Here is a 20812-nt window from a genome sequence, read left to right as displayed (position 1 = left end):
TTTATTTAATCTGCCTTTATGTAGAGATTTCTTGGTATCTTGAAGTATGATGTAATTTATTTATGTATTTATATATTCCTTGTTCCATGGATCTGTATAGTGATGTGTTCAGTATGGTTTGTAGAACACTGAAATAACCAACAATAAATGTCTTCCTTGCATGTCTGGGCACCATATGTTAAGTCTTGTGCACGGAACCAAAATTAGACACACTATTTATCACATTTTATCAGTTGGCTCCCATTTATAGGTAACTGGTTGTGGAGCATACTCCCTTTCTCGTTCTAAAGTTAGCTACAAGAGCTAGTTCAGGGGTGTCTGTCACTGTGTAATTTCTTCAAAGGGTCCATAAAAAGGTATCTGAAAATTATATGTGATCTCAAAGTAAACACTGAAAAATGAAATACCAGGAAGTTATATACTCATTTAGGGTGTACTGGTACCACATAATACCCTTATGTATGGAAATTATTGAAAGCTGCATATGTTAAATGGTTCCAATAATGAACAAATTGTACAATAGTACTGTTACAATATTAGGGAATGGGAAATGAGTTTCCTGTTCAGAGGTTGTAACAATTTTTTTCACCCATTTAAGACCACTAGTGATATGAAACATACACATCTTGTAAAATAAGGGAAAGGGAACTACTGACTCTCTCTCTCTCTCTCTCTCTCTCTCTCTCTCTCTGTCACACACACACACACACACACACACACACACACACACACACACACACACACACATCCAAATGCACACTCCCATGACCACAGCAAGAGTCTTGTCTCAAGAGGATTTATCAGCATATTTAAATGAGTGAGGGGGAAACTGAACTTCTCTGTATTCTGTTCTACAGTTGAGATGTTGACATGAGAAAGCATGTAAATCACAAAAGCTATATTTTACAGAAGTATAAAATCTTTACAAGTGTGTTATAAAAGAATTTTGTTTGTGTAAACTGACTATGATACATACAAAACTAAAATGAAATAGTGGAACTGGGGTAGTATGAAATAAACAAGTTTTGTGTCCATTTGCTAATTTGAAATGTTCATTTCTCTGAAAAGGTATGATATTTTCATACATACATTTGTTAATTTGCAGTGCATACTTGTCTATAATATGTGTGTGTTGTTTTTATCCAAAAACTTTAAGTGTGGCCAGTAAATCTTTCTTCTTAGATCCACTAATGGAGGTTCTGCTCTCAAGAAGTGAGGTCTTATGTCAGTGACAGTGCCCAAGATCTATCCTACCTGCATAAACCTGTTTTCTTTCTGTCTCCAGCTCAATGACTGTAAGGCAAGTGACAGTGAAACGAAAATTGTCTTGATTTGTGATCAAAGGTGCTGATTTTCAAAGTATTTGTGTTCAAGTATTGCCACATGGAAAAATCATCAGGCTTCTGAAAGACAACATGAAATAATAACCATATTTGTAACCATTGTTTTACTCACTTCCTTGATTTTCTCAGTAATGGCAAAACCTCTGCCACAAAATCTCTGCTATAGAAACTAGAAATTTCAAATCAGCTGTTTTATAATTGGATAGCAAAAAGTCTACTCACCAAGTAGCTGGAGAACGCAAACATAAAGAAAGATTTTACTTATGCAAGCTTTTGGAGAGTGGCTCCTTCCAGCAGAAAGGCTGAAGGGGAATGAAGAGGGGTGAAGGAAAAGTACTGGAGAGGTTTAGGAAAAGAGGCAGAGTTCAGAAAAGTCTCCAGAATCCTAGGGCAAGGAAAACTTGTTAGATGGAATGAGAAGGAAAGACTGATTGTTGGGAACTGACAAGTGATATATGACATTATAATGTCAAAAATTGATTATCTTCATTGTTAACTGTTTTGAAACATTTATTAGACATAACCCAAATAACTTTCATAAGAGCCACCTGATTTCTTAATTTGTTCTGCACAATCATCAGGCCAAATCAGCAGGGCTCTTTTTGTTAGGAAATCAAGGTGTGCAAAAACAGTAACACACTAGGCAGACAGGTAATACTGTGGGCTAGCCAATTGTCAACAGCAGATAATAACACAGCCCAAATCACAGTCTAGAAGAAAACCACCTAGAAGAGGGTCATTGTCAATAGATGCACATGAGAGCTTGCTGTGAATGTCAGCTGGTTGACAAGTGAGGCTAAGGAGCACAGCAATAGCTCTTAAATCTGTCACAGATATTTTGCCACCTGACCTGGTGCTGCAGATGTGTCTTTCCATACCATGCCTAGGAACCTTGTGGGGCATATGCTTTATCATATCTCTTGATCATTAGTATAACCGGTGATATTACAAGTCCCCCCCCCCCCCCCCCCCCTGAATCACCCCACAGTGCCAGAACCATCCTAGCCTGTGTTTAGGAGGACAAGATGAGCACAGCATGCTGCAATGGCTATGGTGCAGCTTCAGATTCTGTTGGCTTTGGAGGAGTTGCACCTGGGTCTGGAGCCACAGACGCAGGAGGCAACTATTGTTCATAGTCCTAGCTTGTTGCTGATTCTGGGGAAGAGAGCGAGTCTGACATCAGACCCAGTGCAGACTGAGGGAGCCTCCTGCATATGGGCTAGGCCTATATCAGTAGGTGCGATAGACAACTAGAGAACCGGAATGCCAGATGCCCAGCAACTGTGGTGTTGTCCTGGAATAAGACATCACAACTGTTGTTGCTCTGAAGGGTGGACAAGAAGTGCTGGCCACACCAGTGTGACAGATTCATAGGATAAGCTTGCCCTGGATTGTGCAAATGGAGTTGATTCTGGTGCCAGTCAGAGTGCTTTGAGGAGGGGCCACCAAGATCAGCTGGCAATCTGAACATCCGTGCCCTTAAGAGGTGTGTCTGCTTCATCTTCTTGTTGTGATGAAGGCTGAACCGACCTAAATAGAGGCTGCAACAGATTTAATAAGGAACAAAGAGGGTATTCATGCAAGAGCTTCAAGAGTGGACCAGCATCACCTCATAAGATGATAAAAAGGAAAGCAGTGCAGAACTGGTAGGCTTGAAGTTAGTAGTGTTCTGTCTGCATTTCAAAGATTTACGCAAAATGTGCAGCCATGCCAATAGAGGTAAGACAAAACACAGGTTTAGAACCAGTGGATTCAAACACCATCCCGCTGTTTCAGGCAAGAGCTTGTGTGGCTCCTTTAATAGAGAAAACAGTAACCTCTGTTTTAGTGTCGTCTTTGTTTTCAGATGACATTTGGAGAATGAGAACAAGCATCTCCTAAAATCAATTACATGACCTCACAGAATGGACCCACAAAATCTGCATGCAGCCAGTCCCATGGCTGGACAGGCATAGGCCACAGCTGGTAGGCTTGTGGCAGTGCAGGTTGTTGTGTTTGAGACATGTGCACAATATCTCAGTAGTCCATATCCAATCAACTTGTCACTAGGCTAGAGTCCGTTCTGGAAATGCTCCAATGCGATTGATGCAGCAACCACAATTGACAGTATTGCAGAACTTCAAGAATTACCATCCAACACCGATGATCATCTTGATTCAATAAGAGGACAAATTTGAAAAGATGAAGAGCATGGCATTGTGCAAAGAAACAATGAAGTTTCAGAGAGGCCGCCAAAGGTTGGACCTGTGCCCAATCAGGTTGCACAACTGACAAACCTGTCTCAAGAGTGCCTGCAAACAGTCTCTTGTTAACAAAAATTTCTGATTGAGATAGGAAACTATGACCGTGTGTCTGCATACAGGTGCAAGGCCAGTGTGTGATAATGAATAGAATATTGGTAATTTGAGAAGAGAAGATCCAAGAATTGCAATCTACAAGATGTTCTTTCAGGCCCCTTTGACTTAGGGCCAAATGTGGATAACAACAGCCTGTGCTCTGTGATTAAATGCTGAAATGGTATGGACATGTTAAGAGAATGGGGGAGAAGAGGATACCCAAGAGGATACACAAGATGAAACAGGAAGGAAAGAGACCAAGAGGAAGGCTGAGAGACAGATGACTAAAAGGAGTTGAGGAATGCATCCAGAAGAAAGGAACGACTGGACCAAGGTGAAAACAGAGAGATGTGGCAAGACAGAAGGCGATGGAGGAGCCTATGTTCCAAACAGACCCAGCCAGAGGCTGGAAATAGTCCAAGATGATGATGACCATGTGTCCTGTGACTCAAAAAGTAGCTGCTATTCTGACACTGCTCCATGAAGGTGGAATACTTGTTAGAACTTGAACCTGTTCACTGTGAGTTGAACTTCTACATTTCTGAGTAAAGAGCTCCATTACATTGGAAAATTGTCTGCACTATTCACATGGGCACTTCACAGAATGTTGGACATTACCATGTGTTATGTTTCTTCGCATGAGACAACAAAATAAAAACTATATAGGATATAGTAGAGACAGAGATGGGAGGGATCAGAAAGGAAGAGGAACAGATAGCTCTAAAAATAAGTGAGACATTGTTAACAAGTGCATGCAATGTTTCCGAACTGTTAAACAAGTACTTTGTTTCTGTTACTGACAGCTTGGGGTTATGAGGTTCAATAAATAGTGCAATGGAGTATCTGAGACCAGTCTCTTCAAATAACTTCAATAAAATGGAAATGACACTCACTTCTCCCAAAGAAGTAGCATCCTTCATAAAATTGTTAAAACCAGAGTATTTTAGTTGGTTATGATAACCACTCAACAAGTTAATCAAAAAGTGCTCATGTGAGTTGAGTTCTATCTTAATTTATTTGTGTGATCAATCTCTTATTAGTGGAATATTTCTAGTATGCCTAAAATATGCTGATGTTGAACCTCTTTACAAGAAGAGGGATAAAAAGATACCATCATATTATTGACCAGTTTCACTTTTGCTGGCTTTTTCAAAAATATTTTATAAGATTTTGTTCAAGCATCTTCTTAAGTATCTGACTGAAAATAATATATTGTCCAAATGACAATTTGAGTTCCATAAAGATTCAGATATAGAGAAGACTATTTACAAGCACAGAGAGAATATACTTAATTCATTAGATAACAAATTAAAGCTACTGACATTTTCTGTGACATGTTGAAAGCTTTTGACTGTGTGAATCACAGTATTCTCAAAAATAAATTAGAATATTATGGAGTCATTGGCAGTACTGCAAAATGGTTCAAGTCATACCTAACTAACAGGAAACAAAGAGTGTCATTGCAAAATACCTTTGGAGTAATCAATCAGCCTTCATCTGATTGGGAATTAATTACATATGCTGTTTCTCAAGGTTCCATCTTGGGTCTGTTGATTTTCCTTGTGTAGATTAATCTCCTCTCGTCTGTTACATTGCCAGATAAATGAAATGTCGTGTGGCTAGGGCCTCCCGTCGGGTAGACCGTTCGCCTGGTGCAGGTCTTTCGAGTTGACGCCACTTCGGCGACCTGCGTGTCGATGGGGATGAAATGATGATGATTAGGACAACCCAACACCCAGTCCCTGAGCGGAGAAAATCTCCGACCCAGCCGGGAATCGAACCCGGGACCTTAGGATTGACATTCCGTCACGCTGACCATTCAACTACCGGGTCGGACACATTGCCAGATGATAAGTTTGTTTTGTTTGCCTATGATACAGACTTTTCAATAAATATCCGGGCAAGAACAGATTTAGAAGTGGCTGCTACCGTATTTACTCGAATCTAAGCCGCACTCGAATCTAAGCCGCACCTGAAAAATGAGACTCGAAATAAAGGGAAAAAAAATTTCCAAATCTAAGCCGCACCTGAAATTTGAGACTCGAAATTCAAGGGGAGAGAAAAGTTTTAGGCCGCACCTCCAAATCGAAACAAAGTTTGTCCATTGTAATATGAGACACAATTTAGGTCGAATGAATGACGATACAGCTACAGTAGTTTGGTTCGAATCTAAGCTTAGCAGTTACGCTTTACCAGGTACCCATTGCTATTCTTCAGGCGCTCCGTCCGTATTTATACGGGTGCCCTTCCTTTTTCACGTGCTTCGTCTGGTTTGAATCGATTGCTTATTTTGCTTTGATCTGATAAATGCCGTTTTCTTTGTTATAGGTGTTTGCGTCACTCTTAAGCTGAAAATGCATTACTGCACTGTGTCATGCATTGTTTGTCGCATTCTGATAGTGCGTGTTTACGGCCTGTCGCGGCACATCTTGCTTTTGTGCGCACTACCGCCGCGTACAATTAAAAAAAAAAAGAGGAATCGTCTCATTAGCGAAACAATGGCAAGAGACTGCTATTTGTTGTTACTTACACTGCTGCTTTCTTTGATAATGATCAACAAGAACCAAATAATAGACTGCGTATGATATAACATGTTCTGAACGAGAGTTTGGCGAAAATTTTTCTCCGTTTGAAAATCTTTGCGGTCGCTTCTTTATTACATCAAATTCTAAACAGAAATTAGTCATTTTAGATTTAAAAATCTAGTCACTTGCCGTGCTTCATTTCTGACTGTATCACTATTAGGCATAAGAGTAATACAAATATAAACATGACACGATACGTATATTCTTCCGCGTTTGCTGTTGTCTCACTCTAGTTTCGTAGTTTATTAGGCAGACAGGATTTAAATGAGATAGCAGCAAACACGAAAGAATACATGTCAAAATGTTTATATTCGTATAATTCTTATGGTGAAGAGAATACTGTATATGATTCAAATTTCATCAGGTTCCTATTAGCAACCACCTCTTCTCACAGATAGGAAAAAATTCAGAACGTAGAGTTGGCCATATTGACAAACATCCCAAACAGTCTTGCCAGTCAGATTTTCAAAAAATTCAGAACGTAGAGTTGGCCATATTGACAAACATCCCAAACAGTCTTGCCAGTCAGATTTTCGTAGTACACTGAAATTGTGCTACATTCGAAGATGAACAATACGGAATTTGTATTTACTTCGTTGGAAAATGTATGAAAATGCAGTGGTCGAAATTCGCGGCAGAGAAAAAAAAAGCTCATCTTTCACTTTTTTTTTTAATTTATTTACTGACGCTGAGATTTTGGCGCCAGTATTTATCCTTGTGCCTACAAAACATGCCTGCGTAGCGCTACATATATTCGGCGGCAGAAGTTAGTTGTGGCGGCATGTACCGACATTTTTCATAACTTCTGCTTGCTTTGCACTCGATTCTAAGCCGCAGGCGGTTTTTTGGATTACGAAAACCGGAAAAAAAGTGCGGCTTAGATTCGAGTAAATACGGTAATCAAATTTTCGCTGACTTAGATAAATGACTCAAAGCTAATTCACTGACATTAAACTTTGAAAAGACCCACTATATGCAGTTGGGAACCTGTAAGAGATTTCCTTCCAGCATGTGTGTAACATATGAAACCATGCAGATAGAAGAGATTGACAGTGTTAAATTTCTGGTGTTACAACTCAATAATAAATTCATTTGAAAAGGCTGTACTACAGAATTGCTGAAGTGCCTAAACAAGTCTTCATTTGCAGATGTGAATGATATAAGATGCAGGAGATATAAATATAAAAAAAACTTGGATATGTTGCTTACTTTAATTCTATTGTCATATTGGTTAATATTCTGGAATAACTGTCAAACTGAGCAAAACTTTTTAGAGTGCACAAGCGTGTAGAAAGATTTTCAGAGATCTGGAGACTCTAACCACTGCTTCTCAGTATTCTTATTCCTTAATGAAATTTGTTGCAAATACAGTAACATGTCTCTAGTTCCAACCAATATCTCAATACATAGTATCAACACTAAGAATAAGAACAATCTACATGTTGTTGTTATTGTTGTTGTGATCTTCAGTCCAGAGACTGGTTTGATGCAGCTCTCCATGCTACTCTATACTGCACAAGCTTCTTCATTTCTAAGTAACTACTGCAACATGCGTCCTTCTGAATCTACTTAGTGTTCTCATCTCTTGGTCTCCCTCTATGATTTTTACCCTCCATGCTGCCCTCCAATACCAAATTGGTGATCCCTTGATGCCTCAGAACAGGTGCTACCAACCGGTCCCTTCTACCAGCCAAGTTGTATCACAAATTCCTTTTCTCCCCAGTCCTATTCAGTACCTCCTCATTAGTTACATGATTTTCCCATCTAATCTTCAGCATTCTTATGTAGCACCACATTTCAAAAGCTTTTATTTTCTTCTTTACTTAACTAGTTATCGTACATATTTCACTTCCATACATGGCTACACGCCATACACATACTTTCAGAAAAGATTTTCGACACTTAAATCTATACTCGATGTGAACAAATTTATCCTCTTCAGAAACGCTTTCTTTGCTGCCGTTGTCAGTCTACATTTTATATCCTCTCTCCTCCGATCATCGTCACTTATTTTGCTCCCCAAATAACAAAACTCATCTACTACTTTTAAGTGTCTCATTTCCTTATCTAATTCCTTCAGCATCACCTGATTTAATTCAACTGCATTTCAAGACACTGTCTATTCCATTCAACTGCTCTTCCAGGTCCTTTGCTGTCTCTGACAGAATTACAATGTCATCAGCAAACCTCAAAGTTTTTATTTCTTTTCAATGGATTTTTATTCCTATTCCAAATTTTTCTTTTGTTTCCTTTATTTCTTGCTCAACATACAGATTGAATAATACCAGGGGTAGGCTACAACCCTGTCCCACTCCCTTACCAACCACTGCTTCCCTTTCATGTCCGTCAACTCTTATTACTGCCATCTGGTTTCTGTACAAATTGTAAATAGCCTTCCGCTCCATTTATTTGACCCCTGCCACCTTCCGAATTTGAAAGAGAGTATTCCAGTCAACATTGTCAAGAGCCTTCTCTAAGACCAGAAATGCTAGAAATGTAGGCTTGCCTTTCCTTAATCCATCTTCTAAGATAAGTCTTAGCATCAGTATTGCCTCACATGTTCCAACATTTCTTTGGAATCCAAACTGATCATCCCAGAGGTTGGCTTCTACCAGTTTTTCCATTCGTCTGTAAAGAATTCATATTAGTATTTTGCAGCCATGACTTATTAAACTGATAGTTTGGTAATTTTCACATCTGTCAACACCTGCTTTCTTTGGGATTGCAATTATTATATTCTTCTGGAAGTCTGAGGGTATTTTCCTGTCTCATACACCTTGCTCACCAGATGGTAGAGTTTTGTCAGGGCTGGCTCTCCCATGGCTATCAGTATTTCTAATGGAATGCTGTCTACTCCCAGGGCTTGTTTTGACTCAGACATTTCAGTGCTCTGTCAAATTCTTCACTAAGTATCATGTCTCCAATTTCATCTTCATCTACTTCCTCTTCCAGTTCCATAATATCACCCTGAAGTACATCACCCTTGTATAGACCCTCTACTTACTCCTTCCACCTTTCTGATTTCCCTTCTTTGCTTAGAATTGGTTTTCCATCTCAGCTCTTCATATTCATACAAGTGGTTCTCTTTTCTTCAAAGATCTCTTTAATTTTCATGTAGGCAGTATCCATTTTACCTCTATTGATGTATGCCTCTACATCCTTATGTTTGTCCTCTAGCCGTTTCTGCTTAGTCATTTTGCACTTCCTCTCGATCTCATTTTTGAGACATTTGTATCCCTTTTTGCCTACTTCATTTACTGCATTTTTGAATTTCCTCCTTTCATCAATTATATTCAGTATCTCATCTGTTACCCAAGGATTTCTACTAGCCCTCATCTTTTACCTAGTTGATTCTCTGCTGCCTTTACTATTTCATCTCTCAAAGCTACCCATTCCTCTTCAACTGTATTTCTTTCCCCTGCACTTGTCAATCATTCCCTAATGCTCTCTCTGAAACTCTTTACAACCTCTGGTTCTTTTTTTCATCCAGATTCCATCTCCTTAAATTTCCTCCTTTTCATAGTTTCTTCAGTTTTAATCTACAGTTCATAACCATTAGATTGTGGTCAGAGCCCACATGTGGCCCTAGAAATGTCTTACAATTTAAAACTTGGTTTTTAAATCTCTATCTTACCATTATATAACCTATCTGAAACCTTCCAGTGTCTCCAGGCCTCTTCCATGTTTACAACCATCTTTCATGATCTTAAACCAAGTGTTAACTATGATTAAGTTATGCTCTATGCAAAATTCTACCAGGTGGCTTCCTCTTTCATTTCTTACTCCCATTCCATATTCACCTACAGATTTTCCTTCTCTTCCTTTTCCTACTATCAAATTCCAGCCCCCCATGACTGTTAAATTTTCATCTCCCTTTCCTATCTGAATAATTTCTTTTACCTCATAATACATTTATTCGATCTCTTTGTCGTCTGTGGAGCTAGTTGGCATATAAACTCGTAATACTTTGGTAGGCATGGGCTTCGTATCTATCTTGGCGAAAATAATGTGTTCACTATGCACTTTGTAATAGCTTACCTGTGCTCCTAGCTTTTATCCATTACTAAACCTACTAGGGCATTACGTCTATTTGATTTTGTATTTATAACCCAGTATTCACCTGACCAGAAGTTTTTTGATTAAGGGATCTGACACTCCACTCTCCAATCTGTAGAAAGCCAGTCTCATTGCTCCTGATAACAATGCCCTCCTGGGTAGTCTGCACCTGGAGAGCCGAATGGTGGGCTATTTTACCTCTGGAATATTTTACCCAAGAGGATGCCATCATCATTTAACCAAACAGTAAAGCTGCAGGCCCTCGAAAAAAATTATGGCTGTAGTTTCCCCTTGCTTTCAGCCACATAAAGACCCAAAACCACATACCTTGGTCCAAAAAGGGGTCCAATATTCAGGAACACATATTTACAATAAATTGCTAACAACCATTAAAAATTTGGTTTCAGATAAAGCATAGTTTAAACAGAGTTTGAAAGACTTTTTGGTATGCAGCTCCTTCTACTCTATAGATGAAAATATTCACAGGAACTGTTAGCTCAGCTCAATTTAAACTGTCAGTTAGACCTCAGTTTTGAAAGCACTTGGTCACAACAGTTAAGATTAGGTGTTCTCTGTTCCAATTTACTGTAATGTATTCACATATTTTGATAATCTCCTGACAAATGATCAGGGAAGTCAATATGATATTCAGATGTTCTTTGTTTCTTATTTTATTCTTTCTGACATGTTTCATACCCATGAGAATTACCTCATTTTTGGGTCTATGGAACAAAAACTGAATCTAATATAAGATAATCTAATCACATACTGACTCACTTGCGGCTGTTCCAACAAAGCATTTTCACAAAATGGTCCGATTTGCATTTGTTGAAAGTCTCTCAATTAGAAAGGGGTTATTAGTAGTAGTGAGTAGAGATTCATGGTGCAGTCATGTCCCTGGAACGATCCTCAATGATCTGGTCTATGTTCCAAGAATCCTTCACAGGATTTGATCTCATGTAAAGAACCAAAGCACATACTAATGCCCTGTATTTTGTGGAGTTCTCTTGTGAACAGTGGAAACATTTTCCCAATGTAATGGAGCTCTTTACTCAGAAATGTTGAAGTTCAATTAAAACTACTTTGTGTTCTGCCTTAATGGCAGGTGTTGTCATGAGGGAAGCCTCATCAGGGAGGTCCACCGCATGAGCGTCTAGGGAAGTGATTCCAATGGTGGTTTCCCATTGCCTTCCACTGATGATGAAATGATAATGAGGACTACACAACACCCAGTCCCTAAGCGAAGAAAATTTCTGACCCAGCCGGGAATCAAACCCGGGCCCCTGGGCTTGACAGACCACCATGCTGACCACTCAGCTGTTGGTGCAGACAGAAGTTCAATTAGCAGTGGACAGATTCAAGCTCTAACAAATACTCCACCTTCATGGAGCATTGTCAAAGTAGCAGCTACTTTTGTGTCACATGGCACATGGTATTAGTATCAAGAAAAGTTAAAGACAGTAATGGTGTAATTGCTTCTCCAGAATGCAGTAATGGTCAAAAGCTGTTACCTGAAACTATAAAACATGTCGTAGTGATATTGTAGAAACTGACAATATTTTAAGATTTTGTGCAGTAAGAAAAGATCATGTTTCTATCATGGTAGGTAAGAAGGTTCTGTGCTGAAGAGAATTACTTTAGTTAGTCTGAAAGAACTGTACACAAAATAGTCCACAAAATACAGGGTGTTAATATGTCCTTTGTTCCTTTGTGGGAAATCACATCGTATAAAGTTTTCTTGGAAAACAAGAACACAGTCGCAGCTTGCATTTCTAGTCACTGCTACTAACACCTTTCTAATGAAAGAACTTCCAACAAAAGCAAAAGATACCACTTTTGCTATGGGAGCTGATGAAAATGCTTTATTGGAACAGCTGAAAGCGAGTTTAAATGGCTTTCAAATACAATGAAAACTGATACACAGGACATATTCCACAAGTATTACATACATTTAAAGATGATGAGATTGACTGCATGTCTCCTGGTGGATCACAATTCCTTACCTGACCTAGTAGGGTAGATGCTGTTTGGGTCCCATCCTCCAGTGTTACATCTAAGGTGGATGTCTCATCATTACAGAGCATGGCTGTATAAACTTGACAGTGAGTGTTATGAAAAGAATGTATCAACTTTAAGTGAATTTATTTCATTTCTCGATCAAGATGTCAAGGAAGCAATGCTATGTGCAAGATGGAAGAGGTTTAAAAATAAAATTTCCTTCATTTTATTTTAGTATCTTTATGAAATTGCTCTTATGTCACTTTATATCAGTATATATGTAAATCGTTATTAATGTCTCTCATTATTGCTTGCATATTTTCTTTTATTTCAGTGAAGTTGTCTTTTCAATGTACAGTATTAGAATGTGGATATCTCTTCATATTTTTGCACCAAAGCTGTCTTTTATCTCTTTAAACTGAAAAATACATTTAACAATGAATTACCACATATACATTGCAGCTCTCGCCTGTTTACAGTTTTGACTTGCAGGTCAACCATAAATACATTAAGAACAATTTTTCATGGAATACACATGGTTCTTATTTACCAATTCCCTGTAGGATCAAATGTTGGTGAAATGTGTGAGTGGCACTTTAATTTTATTCTTTACCAATGAATAAAATGAGTTAAGATATTATTCTTTGCATGTATGATTGCTACCAGATATATAAACATTTCTGCAAAAAATCAAGTTGAGTTTCAGCTGTCTATGCCGCCCCCCCCCCCCCCCCCCATAATGACTCTGAAGTTTGTCAAATTTGACTTTTTTTTCCCGATGGAGTCATCTTTAAGTGTAAGCAAGAACTATTAATTGTGATGCCAGATGCTTTCCATTATCGTTACCAGGACTAAAGAATTGCAATGCCAAGATGAGGTCTGTACTGTTTCCCTGTATGAAGTTACGCTTTTTTTTTTTTTTTAATCATGAATTTAAAGCAGAGTACAGAAAAAGTGGTTTTTCAACATTTTTCATAAAATGTTTGAATGATTTATTGTACTTTTTATATGTTATATCGTTTTGGTGGCCTGGCATGAAAGTACTGAGGTCTGTAGGTCAACTCATTACGGTACTACATACTAGATCTCTGAAAGTAACAAAATTGATGCTTGACTGCTGACCAGGTACATACTCTTGAGCCTTTGAACCTGTATTTATCAAAAATGGTTAGAATTATGACAGTGCTATTTGCCAGTTTTACTATTAAGACATGTGGTTATACATGTACCAAATGTGACTAAATTCTGAAATGATCACTTTAGCATTGCCTGCAAGATTGCATAGAATGACCCAAAAGGAATAAAATTGGTATAGCATGAACTGTTGCTGGTAGTGTAAGATAGCATGATGCTACCCTCACCACTTTCATGTTGTTTATTTTCATCACCTCATTCGATTGCCGTTGCTGCAGCAACTCTGAAAAACATCTGCTATGGAGTCCTGGGAAAAACACTGTTGACAGATGTCATCATAATGTGAGCAACTGCCTAGCATGTATAGAAGAGCAATAGGCACATTCTGCAGTTTGCATATGTTTAGTCAAAGCCAGGAGGATAACTGTTATGACACTACATTTCATTCCTGTCCAGTCAGAAGGGGGCCATTCCACTGCCATATGGAAGGCAAGACATGTTTCCATTGTCAAGATCACGAGGGCTAGGTTGTGCCACATTTGATTATTGAGATAATTCCAATATTTCAAAGTCTGTGGAAATGCTAGCTTGACCTGATTGAGAATTCTCAAATATACTAGCAGTATACAAAACTTCAACTATAGAAGGAGGCTACAGTCATATTTTCTGAGCATGCACTTCACAGCCTGGTGCTAATCGTTCTGTGATGAATAACTGTCTGATGTTGCCTTACAGTGTTGAAAGAACTTTAAAATGAGCAGGCACCATGTACTACATTTTTGTAGTAAAATGTTTCCCTAAAAGTGAGTGACTAGTGATGAGGGGCAGCACTGATGAATCAGGTAAAGGGACAGTTTTGCACAAGATAATGTAGTAGTGGGTTTGTACATAACAGAAATGCCCCACTGTTATGCAGGGCAATTAATATCACCTGTCTGATAATGAGGTGCCGAAGACTTTCGTTACAGTACTTTTGAACTTCACTGAACATCTGGAAAGCTGGGATTGCCAGATCTGTAAGCATCTGTAGAAGCTCTTGCTGTTGCCAAATTGTTGTTTCAAGAACTCTAAAGTATCATGGTCCATCAGGGTTGACACAGTCAGAAAAATGGCTTGACAAATCCTATTCTTGCAAGGAGTGGGTTGCAGTTCCCTAAAATACTTGTTGCTACTGCTATAAGTCTACTTCTTCAGTGACTCAGATTTTATTAAATAATTCACACAATGTAATAGTTTCCATCTCTTCTGGAAGTATGCAAAACAAAAGACTTTTGAAGGTGGATACCTCTTGTTTGGTACAGTATTTTGGAAGTTTGTGGAATGACTCTCATGTTAATCAGGAGAACACTGTACATAGGGTCAACTGGGAAGCAGTCGAGCAAGAACCACAATCTCAGTGCTTCCAGTGTGCTGGAAGCACAGTGGTCAGTTGAGCTATGAGCAAAATCAGTACTACAGCAGACAGATAGGCAATACTGTGGGCTAGGCAAATGTTGATGGCAGGTATCAACAAAGTCCAAATCACAGTTCAGGAGAAAATCATATTGTTCAGGGATATCATCAATAGGTACACTGGAGAGCTTGCTGTTAACATCAACTGATTGACAAGTGAGGCTGTGGCAGTTAACAGGAGCCCTGAAATGTGTCACAAGTGTTTTGTCGCAGGATTTGGCACCAGCAGATGTATCCTTCTGCACTGCACATGGCAACATCAGTGAATGTACGCATAATTATGTTGAGTGATCCGTCGATATGTCCAGTGGGATTACACTCTGAATAAGAGCGATGAAATTAAAGTTTTATGTATTTTTTGAAAACCTGTTGGTAGAACCTCTGAGGACTGCTCACTGTATTTGACAAGTATGCTGCACATTATACATGATCAGATCTGGAGTTAGAATAGCTTACCTAAAATGTGTCTTGAATAATGATTTTCTTCTGTTAGGATAGAGGAAAAATTCATTTTGATTTAATCAGCATTCAGCTCTTTGTATCTCATTTTGTAGTGTTTCTTCAGTGGTTATTGTAAATTACATCCTCTCTCTTCTTTTACTTTATCAAGGTCTTAAAAATATTTTGAGACTCTCCCACAATTAAGTTAACTGATTGACAGCATACGTAATCTTGATCGCGAAGCTTTGGTGAAGCGTAGTTGGGTGAACCTGTATTCTAGAGGCTTGAAATTTGGGGCCGTTACCATGCGGCCCTCTCCTTTCTATTGAGATAGAGTGATTAGCTTGAACATAAGATGTCATTTATTTTCTAATGTTTATTTCCAGAAACCATTATACTGTTCATATCTAGTGAGTTCTTTTATGTCTCAACTGTACTATTCCATCTAGCAGTTTACTGGTAGACATCCTTAATTGTTAGCCACTAAAAATCTGGTTTTGAATTTCTAAAATTTTATTTTATTATTATTATTATTTTTCGTAACATACATTTAGTTCAGTGTCAACACCTCAACTGCTTGAAAATAGCTGTAAATACACTGTTACTAAAATAGTATTTCACTTTGCATTGTCTCCAGCTGCCACACAGGGTGATGGTATGGCTGTTCTGTCCTCACTTCGGTCATTTGACAGAGAACTGCAGAAGCAGTACATCATACCAATTATTATAAAGGATTCAGGGAATCCTCCAATGTCCGGCACTAGCACACTAACAATAACTATAGGAGACATTAATGATAACATGATGCTGCCTGGGAGTAAAGATATATATGTCTACAACTTCATGGTAAGCTCTCAGATTCTTTTTAGTACATTAGTTTTTGAAATCAATTTTTTGCTTTCTGTTATTAAACTTCTAATTCTTTTCTCAATATTATGAGAAGGAAAGTTGCTACTCACCATATAGCGGAGATGCTGAGTTGCAGATAGACACAACAAAAAGGTTTTCACACTTAAAGCTTTCGGACAATAGCCTTTGTCAACAATAGACACACATATGTACACACATACATGCAAATGCAAATGCGTGTGTGTCTTTATGTGCGTCTACTGTTGACAAAGGCCATGGCCGACAGCTTTAAGTGTGAAAATCTTTTTGTAGTACCTATCTGCAACTCAGCATCTCTGCTATGTGGTGAGTAGCAACTTTCCTTCTCATAATATTGTTACATTCCATCCTGGATTTTCCATTGGTAATTCTTTTCTCACATACACCATTTCCAGTCACGCATATTCGAGGTGATGTGACTTCATCCTTAGAGACTTACTTGTGTATGAGACGAATTATATGTTTTATTATAGCAACTCCAGTTACATAGAGCATATTTATTGAATAGTCAAATAATTGTAAGTGGTAGAAAGAACCTAGAAGTTAATTTAACAACAGACAAATTGTTGTGGAAAAAGTAGCCTATCACTATTTCTGTGTCACTGACTTTTAAGAAACAACAACAGAAGTCAGGCAAGCCACCTTGAACTGTGAACAAACAAATGAAAGAAACAGTGGCTGGTGTGTGTGTGTGTGTGTGTGTCACAAGAATATGGCACACATTTCACAATGTTGGGAGGCACAGAGACAGATAGCACAGACATCCAGATACAACTTCCTTACTCTTGTGTCTATTCATGTTATCTTAGCTGGCTGCCAATCCTAATTTACATATTCAAGAGATCCTTCCCAGAATTCTACAACCATTTCAATATCTCCAGTCATCTCTCTCATCTGCTCCCCTTCTTTCCACTCACTTTTCACCCTTCTCATGCCACCCCCCCCCCCCCCCCCTCCCCTGCACCGTTATGTGACTGTCTTTTCCAGTACCCACTACCTTTTCTCCCCTTCTTTACCTTTTTCCTCGACCCTGTTTTTCCACACCTGTCTCACTCTCTGTTTTTCTTTTGCTCTGTCTTCTTTCTCATGCTATCTATTTTACTTTCTCCCTTCTTCTCTCATCTCGTTAGCACTTTTCTCTCTCCTCGACCGCCTTTTACCACACCTTTCCATTCCATCCCCTCTGGCTCTCTTTACCAGACTACTCTCTTCTCCCTGATCCAATCTTTCTTCCCCCACCCATTCTTTACAGCCTACTTCCCTCATCCACTTTTGATCACTTACTGTTTATTTCTCCCTCTCCATCCCACTCTTTCGTTCACTCTTTCGCTCTGACTCTCCTATCACATTCATCGCCACCCTCTCTCTCATTAACAGACTATTCTCTCTCTTCCTTGACCTGACCTTCCTTCCCCTACCCACTGTTCCCAGCCCACTTTCCCCACCCTTTCTTGCTCATTTCACCCCCCCCCCTCCAATTCTCTTGTCCTCCCACTCACTATCTCACTCTCATCGTCCAGTGTCTCTCCACACTCTCTCTGTGCCAAACACTCACTCTCCATCCTTTCTCTGCCTTCCCACTCTGTCCCCCCTTCCCATTCACTCCCTCACCTCACTCTCTCCCCACTTCCCTATTTCCCCCATTCGCTTTCCCCCACTCCCCGATGCCCCTCTCCCTTCTTACCCCTTCTCCCTCCCCTTTTCCATTCCCAACTGTCCTTCTCTTCCCCCTCCTCTATTCTCCCCATCCATCTCCTCACTCTCTTCCCCTACTCTCCCTTCCCCCACTCTCCCAACTCCCTCTCTACCTCACCCTCTCCTTTCAACCTACCATCGTTCCTCTTTCCCCCCTCTTTCATTTTCCTCACCTTCACCCCCTTTTTTGTCTTCCTCTTCCATTTTCCCAACTCCTTTCCCTCTCTCTCTCTCTCTCTCTCTCTCTCTGCCCTATCTGTCACTCCCCTATCCTTCTCCTTCTCTCTCTGCATCCCCTGTCACCCCACCCCTGTTTCTTTCCCTCTTTTTTACCCATTCTCTACTTCCCATCTCCCTCCTCCACTTCTCTCACCCCCTCTCTCTTCTGCCCATCTCTCTTCTCCCCTATCGTTTCACATTCCTCTATCTCTTCTTTCCTCACCTCACCTCTCCTCCTCCTTTGCCTCCTCCCCCTCTCCCTCCTTCCACCCTCTCCTCTTCCCCCTCTCCCCTCTCCCTCTCACTCACCCTCTTCCCCCACTCTCTCCTTGTCTACTACCCATCCATCTTCTCCTCTTACTTTCTGTCCAATCTCTGTAACTATTATCTCTTTTCCTCTTTCTCTCACCTTTTCTGTTACACTATCCACATTTCCAAATTTATCCTGTAACAATGTGTTTGATTTTCCTGTTTTACCCAGCACTGTCACTGAGGTTTTTTCTCTGCCTCATTGAGCTTAGTTGAACTTTGAATGCGTCATATGTAATCTTACCCTCCCACACATTACCATTAAAGTTCTCATTCTTTGTGCAAATTTTGAAAACTTCAAGGGGAGTCAGATGACAAAAGAAGAACTTATTTACCTGTCTTGATAATCTCGTTGTTGTAGCTGGCTCAAAATCTTGTTGTGTCTAGGAGTACATTCTTGCTGCTGAAAATATAATTTCCACATTAATAAAATGAATAATTAATTTGTTGGTGTTGTTGTTGTCGCGGTCCTCAGTCCCGAGACCAGTTTGATGCAGCTCTCCATGCCACTCTATCCTGTGCAAGCCGCTTCATCTCCCAGTACATACCACAGCCTACATCCTTCTGAATCTGCTTAGTGTATTCATCTCTAGGTCTCCCTCTACGATTTTTACCCAACACGCTGCCCTCCAATACTAAATTGATGATCTCTTGATGCCTCAGAACATGTCCTACCAACTGATCCCTTCTTCTAGTCTTCTCCCCAATTCAATTCAATATTTCCTCATTAGTTATGTGATCTACCCATCTAATCTTCAGCATTCTTCTGTAGCACCACATTTCGAAAGCTTTTATTCTCTTCTTGTCCAAACTATTTATCGTCCATGTTTCACTTCCTTACATGGCTACACTCCATACAAATATTTTCAGAAACGACTTCCTGACACTTAAATCTATACTCGATGTTAACAAATTTCTCTTCTTCAGAAATGCTTTCCTTGCCATTGCCAGTCTACATTTTATATCCTCTCTACTTCAACCATCATCAGTTAGTTTGTTCCCCAAATAGCAAAACTCCTTTACTACTTAAAGTGTCTCATTTCCTAATCTAATTCCGTCAGCATCACCCGATTTAATTCGACTACATTCCATTATCCTTGTTTTGCTTTTGTTGATGTTCATCTTATATATTCCTTTCAACACACTGTCCATTCTGTTCAACAGTTCTTCCAAGTCCTTTGCTTTCTCTGACAGAATTACAATGTCATAGGCGAACCTCAAAGTTTTTATTTCTTCTCCATGGATTTTAATTCCTACTCTGAATTTTTCTTTTGTTTCCTTTATTGCTTGCTCAATATACAGATTGCCCTTTCATGTCCCTCGACTCTTGTAACTGCCATCTGGTTTCTGTACAAATTGTAAATAGCCTTTCGCTCCTTGTATTTTACCCCGGCCACCTTTAGAATTTGAAAGAGAGTATTCCAGTCAACATTGTCAAAAGCTTTCTCTAAGTCTACAAATGCTAGAAATGTAGGTTTGCCTTTCCTTAATCTTTCTTCTAAGATAAGTCGTAGGGTCAGTATTGCCTCACATGTTCCAATATTTTTACGGAATCCAACTGAACTTCCCCAAGGTCGGCTTCTTCCAGTTTTTCCATTCGTCTGTAAAGAATTTGCATTAGTGTTTTGTAGCCGTGACTTATTAAACTGATAGTTCAGTAATCTTCACATCTGTCAACACCTGCATTCTTTGGGATTGAAATTATTATATTCTTCTTGAAGTCTGAGGGTATTTCGCATGTCTCATACATCTTGCTCACCAGATGGTAGAGTTTTGTCAGGAATGTCTCTCCCAAGGCTGTCAGTAGTTCTAATGGAATGTTGTCTACTCCTGGGACCTTGTTTCTACTCAGATCTTTCAGTGTTCTGTCAAACTCTTCACGCAGTATCATACCTCCCATTTCATCTTCATCTAAATCCTCTTCCATTTTCATAATATTGTCCTCAAGTACATCACCCTTGTATATACACTCTATATACTCCTTCCACCTTTCTGCTTTTGCTTCTTTGCTTAGAACTGGGTATCCATCTGAGCTCTTGATATTCATACAAGTCGTTCTCTTTTCTCCAAAGGTCTCTTTAATTTTCCTGTAGGCAGTATCGATCTTACCCCTAGTGAGATAAGCCTCTACAACCTTACATTTGTCCTCTAGCCATCCCTGCTTATCCATTTTGCACTTTCTGTCGATCTCATTTTTGAGACGTTTGTATTCCTTTTTGCCTGCTTCATTTACTGCATTTTTATATTTCATCCTTTCATCAATTAAATTTAATATTTCTTTTAGCCAAGGATTTCTACTAGCCCTCTTCTTTTTACCTACTTGATCCTCTGCTGCCTTCAGTACTTCATCCCTCAA

General features: G+C 39.3%; 1 protein-coding gene across 1 annotated transcript in view; it reads left to right on the top strand.

Annotated features, from left to right (window-relative positions):
- Positions 1 to 20812, top strand: part of LOC126088338 (neural-cadherin-like) — a 296369-nt gene that overhangs the window by 63630 nt on the left and 211927 nt on the right. The window contains exon 7 of the mRNA XM_049906473.1: positions 15983 to 16191. Coding sequence (XP_049762430.1) covers positions 15983 to 16191 — 209 coding nt within the window. The remainder of the gene's footprint in view (positions 1 to 15982; positions 16192 to 20812) is intronic.

Source organism: Schistocerca cancellata, chromosome 6 (assembly GCF_023864275.1).
Source record: "Schistocerca cancellata isolate TAMUIC-IGC-003103 chromosome 6, iqSchCanc2.1, whole genome shotgun sequence".
NCBI lineage: Eukaryota > Metazoa > Arthropoda > Insecta > Orthoptera > Acrididae > Schistocerca > Schistocerca cancellata.
The sequence above is the reverse complement of the archived record's forward strand: the minus strand, read 5'-3'. Positions and strand labels throughout refer to the sequence as shown.